The sequence below is a fragment of the Phycodurus eques genome, chromosome 9 (assembly GCF_024500275.1).
Source record: "Phycodurus eques isolate BA_2022a chromosome 9, UOR_Pequ_1.1, whole genome shotgun sequence".
Lineage (NCBI taxonomy): Eukaryota > Metazoa > Chordata > Actinopteri > Syngnathiformes > Syngnathidae > Phycodurus > Phycodurus eques.
In genome coordinates, this window is record NC_084533.1 from 13,784,873 (window position 1) to 13,796,601 (window position 11,729).

The 11,729-nt window shown below is 39.7% G+C and overlaps 1 protein-coding gene across 2 annotated transcripts; it reads right to left on the minus strand.

Moving 5' to 3' along the window:
* Window positions 1–3: 3 nt before the first annotated feature.
* zdhhc15b (zinc finger DHHC-type palmitoyltransferase 15b) lies at window positions 4–10,745 on the minus strand. 2 transcript variants are annotated; one of them, XM_061686769.1, is made up of 11 exons: window positions 10,616–10,745; window positions 10,208–10,234; window positions 10,031–10,125; window positions 9,827–9,947; window positions 9,517–9,586; window positions 8,274–8,306; window positions 8,084–8,204; window positions 7,876–8,008; window positions 7,671–7,797; window positions 6,664–6,776; window positions 4–3,119 (listed from the first exon to the last, which is right to left on the minus strand). In XM_061686769.1, exons 1-11 carry the CDS (start codon window positions 10,731–10,733, stop codon window positions 3,076–3,078), a joined length of 1,002 nt encoding a protein of 333 aa, XP_061542753.1. In that variant the 5' UTR covers window positions 10,734–10,745; the 3' UTR covers window positions 4–3,075. The 2 variants fall into 2 exon arrangements, with proteins under 2 accessions (XP_061542753.1, XP_061542752.1); XM_061686768.1 differs by having other exon boundaries at window positions 7,876–8,204.
* Between the last annotated feature and the right edge of the window lie 984 nt (window positions 10,746–11,729).

Consider the following 11,729-nt stretch of genomic DNA (forward strand, 5'->3'; position numbering starts at 1 on the left):
TGTTATATTGCAGCCATTTGCTAAACTCATTTAAGTTCAATTTTTTCCTCATTAATGTACACACAGGACCCCATATTGACAGAAAAAAAAAACAGAATTGTTGAAATTATTGCAGATATATTAAAGAAAAACTGAAATATCTCACAGCCATAAGTATTCAGACCCTTTGCTGTGACACTCATATATTTAACTCGGGTGCTGTCCATTTCTTCTGATCATCCTTGAAATGGTTCTACACCTTTATTTGAGTCCAGCATTGTTTGATTATACTGATTGGACTTGATTAGGAAAGCCACCTGTCTATATAAGACCTTACAGCTCACAGTGCATGTCAGAGCAAAGCCCGCATGGAGTTTGCGTTTTAAAAAAAAAAAAAAAAAAAAAAAACACCGGAAGGACTCCAAGATGGTGAGAAAAAATATTCTCTGGTTTGATGAGACCAAGATAGAACTTTTGGGCCTTAATTCTAAGCGGTATGTGTGGAGACAACCAGGTACTGCTCATCACCTGTCCAATACAGTCCCAACAGTGAAGCATGGTGGTAGCAGCATCATGCTGTGGGGGTGTTTTTCAGCTGCAGGGACAGGATGACTGGTTGCAATCAAAGGAAAGATGAATGCGGCCAAGCACAGAGCTATCCTGGACAAAAACCTTCTCCAGAGTGCTCAGGACCTCCGACTGGGCCGAAGGTTCACCTTCCAACGAGACAATGACCCGAAGCACACAGCTAAAATAACGGAGTGACTTCAGAACAACTCCGTGACTGTTCTTGAATAGCCCAGCCAGAGCCCTGACTTAAAACCAATTGAGCATCTCTGGAGAGACCTGAAAATGGCTGCCCACCAACATTCACCATCCAACCTGACAGAACTGGAGAGGATCTGCAAGGAGGAATGGAAGAGGATCCCCAAATCCAGGTGGGAAAAACTTGTTGCATCATTCCCAAAAAGACTCATGGCTGTATTAGCTCAAAAGGGTGCTTCTACTAAATACTGAGCAAAGGGTCTGAATACTTAAAGGCTGTGTGATATTTCGGTTTATTTTTTTAATCTGCAAAAATTTCAACAATTGCGTTTTTTTTTCTGTCAATATGGGGTGCTGTGTGTACATTGAGGGGAAAAATGAACTTAAATGATTTTAGCAAATGGCTGCAATATAACAGAGTGAAAAATTTAAGGGGATCTGAATACTTTCCGTACCCACTGTATGTCACATATACAGACACTGCCCGCAGCAGCTATGTCTCACTAAAGACGATTTTAGCAATAAATAAGCAACATGAAACAACATCCACATTTTCTAAAGGTTTCTATGTTCACATACATTAAACGTAGACAAAAGAGATGAAAAATTATAAATAACAAGGGACTGTTTGCCGGACATGAGTGGTATTTGATTGGTCCAACAAAGTAGAAATATTCAGTAATGAAATCAAGTGTCAGTGAAGTAAAAACATCCTGGTTATATTCAGGCTTTGTCTTCATTGTCAATAGACTGTCATCTGAAATAATGTTTTGTCTCAACACATTGCCATAAAATATGTAAAAATACTCAAAACATGGATACAAAACAATTCGAACATCACATATTAGGAGATATGTTCTCCATCCACATTTGGATGAAACGTCACCTACTTAAAAAGAACCTCAGTACTCTGTAAAACATTTGTGCCAATTAACCATTTTACATCCTATGGATCACAAAATCTCTTCAATGCTGACATGAGTTCAGTTCTGAGCTTTGTAGTGCCTATTGTAATGTTTGTTTGTTTTCTTTCCAAACCAGCAAACATGACAATATATATACAATATCCAACATTTCCTCAACTGTAAAGAGTATACAAGGTATCTCTTTTTAGAGACCTTTATTTGTACAAATGCTTGTGGGAGGGTGGCACAAGACCCGCTGATGTCTGATCTGGTCGAAGGAGAATTGTTACTGTTACAATGGGAGAGGAACGTGTAAATGCCTCACATGAGCACTTTTTAGTTGTACTTTTATTTGTTATGCCTACATTTATAATAAAAAAATACCTTAGCTAAAGGTATAACTAATTGTTTCTAACTTAAGTAAAACACACATTCACACATTCAGTTTGCACTCGCTGCATGGCTAATCAGCTGACTTTGTGCGAGAGGCGGTGTACACTCTGGACTACTCAACAACCATTCACATTTACACATATGGATATGGACAATTTAGTCTTCAAGGAACCTAACATGCATGCTCTTGGAATGTGGAGCGTTGCCGGAGTACCTGGAGGGGAAGAAAACATGCAAACTCTACACAGGAAGGTCAAAGCTGAACCTCAATACTGTGAGGCAGATGTGCCAACCACTAGGTTGCTGCTCAGATGTGTTCATTTGTTACTTATATTATCCCACATACATATCCATGTTGTTGACAATAACGCTGTTTCCGCCACTATTTCAGGATATGATTGTTTGTGTAGCAAAATTACTCATACTCTAAGATCTGACACTTAATTGATTATTTGTCATTATTACACTTTTAGGGATAATTGTTATTCCCGTTTGTTACATTTACGAGCCTTATCAAACACACATGATGGAGTGGAAAAACTATAATGGAGATTTGTACCTAAAATGTTACATAGTCTATTGAGAAGCAGCCTGCTGGATACATTCATTAGGAAAATGGATTCCCACAACACAGTACAACATAAATACAGTTGTGTAAGGCGCAGGTTAAGTGAGTGGAAATAAGATAAGCTACATATGTTACAAGACTGAACTTCCAGGTAAATCAGTCCGCCTCCAGATGCATAAGTGAACATGAGGTAATTTTGGAACGTGCAAATTGTGATACACTGGAGCAATGCTTTTGCTAAAGCACACAAGTTCAAATGATCACATGGAATTGCAGTTCAATGCTGTGTAACAATGGGACGCACCCGAATGTCAGTCCGTTTCTTCACAATGTCTTTTGGGAAGAAAATATTATCCAAATGCTGGTGCAATCCATGTTTAGTCCATGTCAGAGTAGTTGAAGGAGGTCCACATTTACAGTGCATATTCCCTCCTCCTCTTCAACCTCTGCACCAGTTTCAATTGTCTAGTCCTCCATCTCTACAGAAACAGAAGGGTCTTGATCCTCAACTGAAATTGGAGGGGTGAGAGGGGAGAATGTATGAATCACAATTTCCTTTACAGCAGTTTAGAAAATGTTCAAGTGATGTAGCCTCTGGCCACTACAGGGCAGTATTGGTTAAAGGACGTTGCAAATGTCCACAAGGAGGCGGCAGATAATTCTGGTCAGGTCCTATTTGGAAGCCATTAGATTGCAATGCCACTGAGGCTTTGGAATAAATGTCACATGACCGTGGCCTCTGCAGTCTTTTTTTTTTTTTTTTAATTTATTTATTTATTTTTTTAATAAACTATTGTCTGTATTCATTTAAATGTTGGATGGGAAGGCAGAATGGTTTGGACACCTTGATGACACCAGCAAATGATTATAATGTTCTGCAGGACAGATAACATCGCCACTGAGTGTACGATGAGGTAATGTTTGGAAACAACAGCTGTCTACATTCATTTTGTCTGTCTCAACCTGCTCTTTGTGGTGAGATGTGTTGACACGGGGTTAAACAAAGGTCATAAGCACTTTTAAAGTGTCATGTCAACAAAAATACAATGTGATATTAGAAAGCAGATAAGTCCTGGTATAGTTTTACTAGCAAATAATCTTAAAAGGGGTTGTTATGGGTTAAATCAGCAGCAAATCATCTCTGAGACACAAGCAATACTTTTCATTTAAATGGCCTGAACTCAAGTTAGAATTTTTTTTTTTTTTCAGATATCTGGTATCTGGTTACGACTTCTCAGTTAATGTTTATTGATCACTACTTAACTTAGAATTGCTGTTGCTGGATAAACCGCTAACTTTTACTGCATTCTATGATGCTCAACACAGATGGCAGTGGTCAGTTCAGAGGTCATGGACACAAAACAATGTGTTGTGAACGCACATTACGTATCTATTGTTGGTTGCTTAGACAAGAGAATCTGCTGATTACATGGGTCCATTAGCAAAGATTTGTGGTCACATGATGCATTCGAGACCACCTTCAATTGGGATTTAAGTTGACCAATCCTTTGCACTTGTCCCCCGAATTCTTTTTCTCAACTTCTTAACCTATAATGGGGGATGGAGATGGGTTTGGTTGGTTTGATGAGAAATCCCCATCAACACAAAAGCCCAACAATGGCTAATGACTTCAAATTATTACCCAATATTAAACAGCTATTTGTGCAATTCATCCGTCATATTAAAATGTTTGTATGATTACAAATAAAATAAAATGCCCTAAATTACATGATGATGGGTTATTTGGAATTTCTTGGAATTGGAGTTACCGGTATGTTTTCAGTTTTTTATTGAATAAAAAGAAAATGTTCATATTACAGATAATTTCGCAGTGGTCTCAATTTTTTTTCCAGAGCTGTAAGATTCTTTTATAAATAATACTGTTTTATTTTATTGCAAATAATTTGCTTTTACATTTAGATAAACTTTAAAACCTTCAATGGTACAGTACTAAAAAAGAAACAAGCAAGCCAGATATTGTCCAATAAAATTAGGGATGCACGATAACTATTGGGGGTGACATCACACCGATGGGTCCGATATTGGAAAAACTGGACCGATATCGAGAGCTGTCTCATTCAGTGCCCCGCGACTGCTGTTGCATTTTGACCAAAATCTTTTGCTGACAACACCAAAAATAGTCCATATCCAAAGTAAAATTAGCATATGGTCCCCAACACTTGCTGAAATTGTGATTATCCAGTGACTTTGAGTTCGTAACTACAACACTCGCGAGTGTTAGTGTTGTCGGAGCGCAGCACTCGGCAAGACCCAGTGGCCTACGAAGCAGTGGACTCGCGTAACAGTGTAAGCCGACAGAGGAGCAAGCGGAGGCACCTTAACCCGACACGGAAACGTGGTTGTTGGGGTGGGCTAACAACTAAGCTAAAGAGTAACCCATACAGAGCGCTGCTTCTATCCCTCTTCCTCTCCAGGGTTCGCTGACTGGACAATAAATTAGATCTACAAATGGAAATTTCAAAACACACAACAGCCCTCCTCGTTCGGCGAGGCCGGCGCGCATCCACGAATGACACGCGTTGGGCGGCTAAGCTCAGCACAAACATTCCTCCCTGCTTTCGGCACTCTTTGCCCAGCCACAAATTTCAATGTCTTTAAATACACATTTAAAATGAATGGTCGCCAGTTCTTATATTGTTTAAGATAAAAGACGATGAATGGCACACCTTCGTTTGGTAGGACCAACACGAGTGCGCATCCACTAATGACTCATGTCGGGTGGCTTTGTTTGGCACCAACACTCTTTCCTGGCACTTTTTGCCCAGTCACAAATTTAAATGTCTTCAAATACACATTAACATGAATGATCGCCCGTTCTTTTATTATTTAAAATAAAACGCATGACTATTTGAACCTGTGTATTATTTGACTATCTTAGTTTTGATCGCACTATACATTTACACGTGGCATCTCATCTCAATTTCACTGTACTTGTGTATTGTGACGACAAAAAGGCATTCTACTATAGGACCAGTTTAATATAAAACAATTATGTACAATATACATAAGGGGTCCCTGCTCCAGCTTTCTTTCAGTTTGGGGGTCCTTGCCATGGAAGTCATTAAAGACTCCTGATATAAATCATAAAAAAAGTGATATTGTTATTGGTATCGGTTTGGAGAAGCAGCAAGTTATCTGTATCCCTGGAAAAACAGTTATCGTGCATTCCTACTAATCAACATGGTATCTTCAGGTTTAAAGAAGCCACATTTAAAACTTTTTTAAGTCACTAAAATCGGAATTAACACCTCTTACTCTTTTTTTGTCCTGTTCGGCTGTTAGGTCAAGCAGAATAAAAAATCTGTATCCCTTTTATGCCGGAACAGTTATACTGTGTCACAGTGGAGTTTTTAAGCTTCCACTGTGGTTTCTTAGTATTATAATTGAGGTTTATTGAGAATCAGGCTTGATCAGACGAACAGAACAAAGTTTCTAGAAGGGAGAGAGAAACAAAGAACTAATTGTAAAGAGGATGAGAGAAGTAAATCATTACATTATCTACAACAATGAAACAAAAAATGAGTGTTGCATGGGGCTGTAGTGCTACACCCTGTGAGGGAAGGACAGGACAAGATAGAACAGGACAAGGACCGGAGAAGAAGCATGCAGGACAAGGGTCGTGAACCCGGGTGTACAACTGAAGTGTGGTGGGATTAATTATGTAAATTATAACACCTCTTACTCACTAACTGTGACCACTAGGAGAGGGCAATATGTGATTAATATCTCACAATATGAAGAAGAAATGTGATATTTTTGGGATAATATAAAATGAGAAATGGATAAGCGAGGCAAAATGGATAAAAGAATAATTCATGACTAATTACAGAATTTGTTTTCTGAAGAAAATATAGCATTGTTTACTGTTCCAAGTTTTGTTTATTAATTGTGGCTGAGGCTTTATTTTTATTTTATTTTGTTCCTGCTGTTTCTTTCGGAAACGAAACTACGTCTCCAAACTGTAATTGTTGTGTGTACATGTGACGTATACTCCTAGAATCTAAGATAGCCTCAGATATTCAAGTGACTCACCCCAGCTTCCTTCTTCAGAGGCATCATCTGATTCCTCCCACATCTCCTCGTTTGCCAGTAAGGGGTTCTGACACTCACTCCGATTCAAGGGGAAGTAGTGTCCATTCCCTTGGCTGTAAAGAACATGGTGCAAAAAGACAATGGTCTTCTATATTATGGTAATCTAGATGATCTGCGGCCGCATCTGCCTCACAGTTCTGGGGACCGGGGTTCAAATCCCGGCCCGTCTGTGTGGAGTTTGCATGTTCTCCCCGTGCCTGGGTGGGTTTTATCTAGGCACTCCGGTTTCCTCCCACATCCCAAAAACATGCGCAGTAGGTTGATTGAAGACCTTAAATTGCCCGTAGGTGTGAATGTTTTTTTGTTTCTATGTGCCCTGCGATTGGCTGGCGACCGGTTCAGGGTGTACCCCGGCTCCTGCCCGAAGATAGCTAGGATAGGCTCCAGCAGCCCGCGACCATAGTGAGGAAAAGGCCCAGCAGAGAATGTACTTCGTGCGGCCTCTGAGGAAGCACGGCCTTCCAAAGGAGCTGTTGAGGCAGTTCTACACAACAGTCATCGAATCAGTCCTGTGTTCATCCATCAGTCTGTTTTGGTGCTACGACAAACCGCAACGGACAATCAGGACTGCCAGAAAAATCGTTGGTAGCCCCCTATCCACCCTTGAGGACTTGCACTCTGCCAGAACTAAGACAAGAGCATGCAAAATCCTCTTTGCCCCTCCACATCCTGGTCACCACCTCTTCCAGCTCCTTCCTTCAGGTAGGCGCTATCGATCAATGCAAACTAAAACAAGCAGACAGTCCAACAGCTTCTTCCCTCTTGTCATTAAATTGCTAGAGGCTAAGTGACTCTCCATAGTGTTTTTAAGTCTCAAAAGTATTTTTTTGTCAAAATGGCCGTCTATTGTCGTACTACACCGCCTCCAACTACCAGAGACAGATTCCTTGTGTGTTTTTGACGTACTTGGCAAATAAAGAGGATTCTGATTCTGATGTCAAACTCACCTTGTGAAAACGGGGATGAACCACAGTCTCCTGTCTTTTCCAAATACTTGCTGCAGATTTTTGCGTATGCCAATATTGAAACCCTGTCTATCTGGTCCGTTGACAAAGAATGGAGCTGAAAAGGCCTCTGAAAAAGGTGAAATTAATGGAGTCAAAATATGCGACACACACTCTTATCATTGTTTAAATTCACTTTGTAACTTACCTAAAGTTGATCTGTTTTTCACAACCAACCAACAGTGGTAACCGAAGAGGAACATGAGACTAACAAAAAACATGAGTGCCACAAACATGAGGAAAAGGACGTGGAACTTCGCTGGCCCATTTGGCAAGTCCCCCTGGGAAAGCATATTCAAGCAGAATAAATGGTGGTCTAAAATGTACTGCTTGTTACAACTTGTGATGACACTTACCACCCAGAATTTAATGAAATACTGAAAGACTGTGGCTGCTATGTATATGCAGTACAGCATTGAATAGAACAGGAAAAGCAGGAAAAACTTGTAGTTGGAAAATCCAACACAGTTGTTCACCCTAAAAGAAAATCAGATGAGGCAGTCAAGAAGAAACTGACTGATGCACTGAATATTTATTAAAACTTACCAGGGACAGTGGTGGTCCATTTTCAAAACACACCTAAAAATTAAAATATTACATATCATTTATGATTCTTAAGGCGCCTCTTTTGGTTATATGCAGTGGAACCTTAGTCAATTTTTGTGTAAAAAAACAAAGTAGTCACTGTAACAATAAAACGCTTTTCAACTTTTTTTTTTTTTATGAGACATCATAAGATTAACATTCACCTAAGTGTAAAATGAAGCAGCTAGCTCATGACAGGCTAGCCAGTGGAAGGCTAGCCAATGACCGGCTAGGCAGCTAACTATAGTAACCTCTCTCAAGTCATTCTCCTGATATACGCCAAAATGACTCGTGTCATCACAGATAAGAATGTTAGACTTGCAGGTGTTAGTTGACTTTTGAAGCATTCATTTAGTCATGTTCCGCTTATCCGCACTAGGGTCGCGGGTGTGCTGGAGCCTATCCCAGCAATCATCGGGCAAGAGGTGGGGTACGCCCTGACTGGTCGCCAGCCAATCGCAGGGCACATATAAACAAACAACCATTCGCGCACACATTCACACCTACGGGCAATTTAGTCTTCAATCAACCTACCATGCATGTTTTTGGGATGTGAGAGGAAACCGGATATTTTTCTCAAATATTAAGGGCCCAAGTACCAGGCGGTGTCGAAGGCCCTCGTAGACTTCCGTTTGAGTTTATTATACTTCTAACAAATTAAGTGATATTGGATAGTTTTCAGCAGCGCTCCTGATGAACTCTCACTGCACACTGGTTGGGAATCACTGTCGTAAACAGACTGATGTTAAATTGCAAAGATTACAATATGTTCGTTTTTGAACGGTATGATTTTTGGGGCATTTGAATTTTAAGGTTCCACTGTAACGTTAGTAATGCACTGATTATGATTGCCCAACTTGTGGCTTTTTCAAGTTACAAGCAGTCTCTTGGCCTATTTTTTGCTTGTGTTGTGAGCCAAAATTTGATTTACAAGCAAGCTTCTAACATGCAGCCACTCGAGTGAAGTGAAAAAACTATCAGATGCACTTTCAGCCCTTCATTGAATGGCACAAACAGTTAAAAGTGTAACAGACAAATACAAAACGAAAATACTCGCAACGAACATTCCTCAATGTTATATTTTGTTGTTGTTCTGATGCATGCCGTACCGACAGATCCTCATAGAACGATAGCCACACAGTGCACACCGCCTTTGCCTTGGTCAATCTCTAAATGCACATATTGGGAGGAAAGCTTGACTTACGTTTCGCAGACCGAGCAGTGGTGACAGCGGTCAGGCTTCAGCACCTGGCAGCGGTCGCAGAACCTGATGGCTAGACCCAAGAGGAATGCCACTTAAGTGAAGGACATTTGAGCTGAGCTTCCGAGTCGCTTAACTTCCTGCTCAGCCATTAGTGCTAATGAAAAAGAGTCAGCAGCTCATCTGCTTCGCGTTGGAATGCTAATACTATACTACTCGTTTTAAACACACCTTGAATGCGAAAAGATTAACTGCCGCTAAACCACTTGCCTTTGTAGTATAGCATCTCATTAAAGTATAAGAGAAAGTTTACCTCCAGACTGAGCACGAGTGTGTATGGGCAGTTTCTTGGCAATCTCAACAAGAATTTGTTTCTGTGCATTTGGCCTCTCCTCCATCTCGTACCTTTGCTTGTCTGAGTATGACAGCTGAAACTACAACAACAAACACATCCCATTAGAATCTTTAATTCCATCTGGAGGCCTTTTCCATAACGACTTGTGATTTTTGAGGGTACCTTCTTGCATGGTGATGCAGCAGGAGTAAAGATGGACTTCCAGTAGGTCCAGGAAAACATCCCAAAGCACACATGGAATACCAGTAAATAGGCCACTGCAGAGACAAGCAATACCATGCTCACATTCATATACATTGTTTTCCGTTGTACAACCCTGATCATAAACAGGCAACTCACCCTTTTCCAACGTGTTTGACAGGGTGACTGTAGAAACAATAATTAATTACATTTAGGATATTTAAACATGCCCCCAGTTCAGACAACAATGTTTATTTTTACACCCAAGAGACATTTACCGGCTAACAACACAAGCTGTAATAGCAGACTGAAATAACAACAGACACTCGTTTATGAATAGACCGACCTCTCGGTGGAAGCAAAATTACCGTTACGCTTTTTGTGATTATTAAAAATCTAAAACGTTACCTACACATAAAGTTCAAACCAAAAAACACTTCCGCACAGTTTGCTAGTTCCTGTGCTGTCATTTAAATCTGTCAACAGCTGTGCGGCAAACTGCGGTACATGTGTACGGTTTTAGAGGAGGGAACGAAAGGTTTTTAAAAACTCGTTTCCGATACTCACATAGGCATAGTTGAAATACGTAAGCGTAGTACGACCACAGCACCACGGAGGCAATAATAAGCACGGGAATCCACGAGAAAACCCTTTGACAGCATCGCAAACCTCTCGAGAGCGCCATACTCCATCAAACGCTGCTCTCATAGTCTGTGCTCGATTAGCCTTCCTGCCTCGGATTTCTGCATCAGCGTCATCAGAGCTCGATTCGCCACACCACGTTCGAGAGTACTGCACTGGAAAAAACTCAAACGTTCCATACCACTAGGGGAAAAAAATAAATAATAATGTTATCGCCTACTGCCTTCTGAAATGTGAATAATAAGAATGAATACTAAATAAAATATTAATGGAATTGCTATTAGGGATATATATATATATATATATATATATATATATTATATATATTATATAGATATATAAATATATATATTTATAATAAATATATATATATATATGTATTATATAGTTTTCAGAAGCGTATTATTATTATTACTATTGCGTATTATTACTATTGCGTAAAATTGCTTAACATTTAAAATTGCTTAACATTTCTTCAACAGATTATCACTAAATTAAATAAATAAATAGTATTTTACAAATCAACAAATCTATCTCGTCCAACCTGAACTCCGAATGTGGATTTGAGTGAAATGGTAAGTACTGTAAATTATGGACTGGAGCCACCTAAACCCAACTACAACCACCTCACACAGCGGTAATCACCCAATGCGAATGTATTACTCGACCAATTATTATTATTATTATTAATAGCAGTAGTACTAGTTTTATTCTACAAATGCAGCGAACGAGTCTTACGTATGCGTTTAAAGACATTGGCGCGATAGTTGAAAATAAATACCAAAACAACTGCAAAAAAAAGTGCGTTTTGTGAGTCAACACTAGAGAGCGCTAAGAGACTTATTAATTTACAGCCATGTTTGATTTTATTTGAATAGCTTGTTTGAACATAAATTTTAATATAGTAGATAAAACAACAATGGAACTTAGTGGAGATTAGGGTTGGCAGCATGGTGAGCTAGTGGTTAGCACGTCTGCCTCACAGTTCTGAGGTCCAGGGTTTGAATCTCAGCTCTGGCCTTCCTGTGTGGAGTTTGCA

Bases quoted from the DNA above. Each gene is read 5' to 3' on its own strand.
- zdhhc15b (XM_061686768.1), bottom strand. From the start codon at position 10,733: ATGGCGCTCTCGAGAGGTTTGCGATGCTGTCAAAGGGTTTTCTCGTGG. The intron at 6,777-7,670 runs GTGAGTTTGACA...TGTTCTTTACAG, and splicing joins TTCATCCCCGTTTTCACAAG to CCAAGGGAATGGACACTACT. The intron at 3,120-6,663 runs GTGAGTCACTTG...CTCCAATTTCAG, and splicing joins CTCTGAAGAAGGAAGCTGGG to TTGAGGATCAAGACCCTTCT.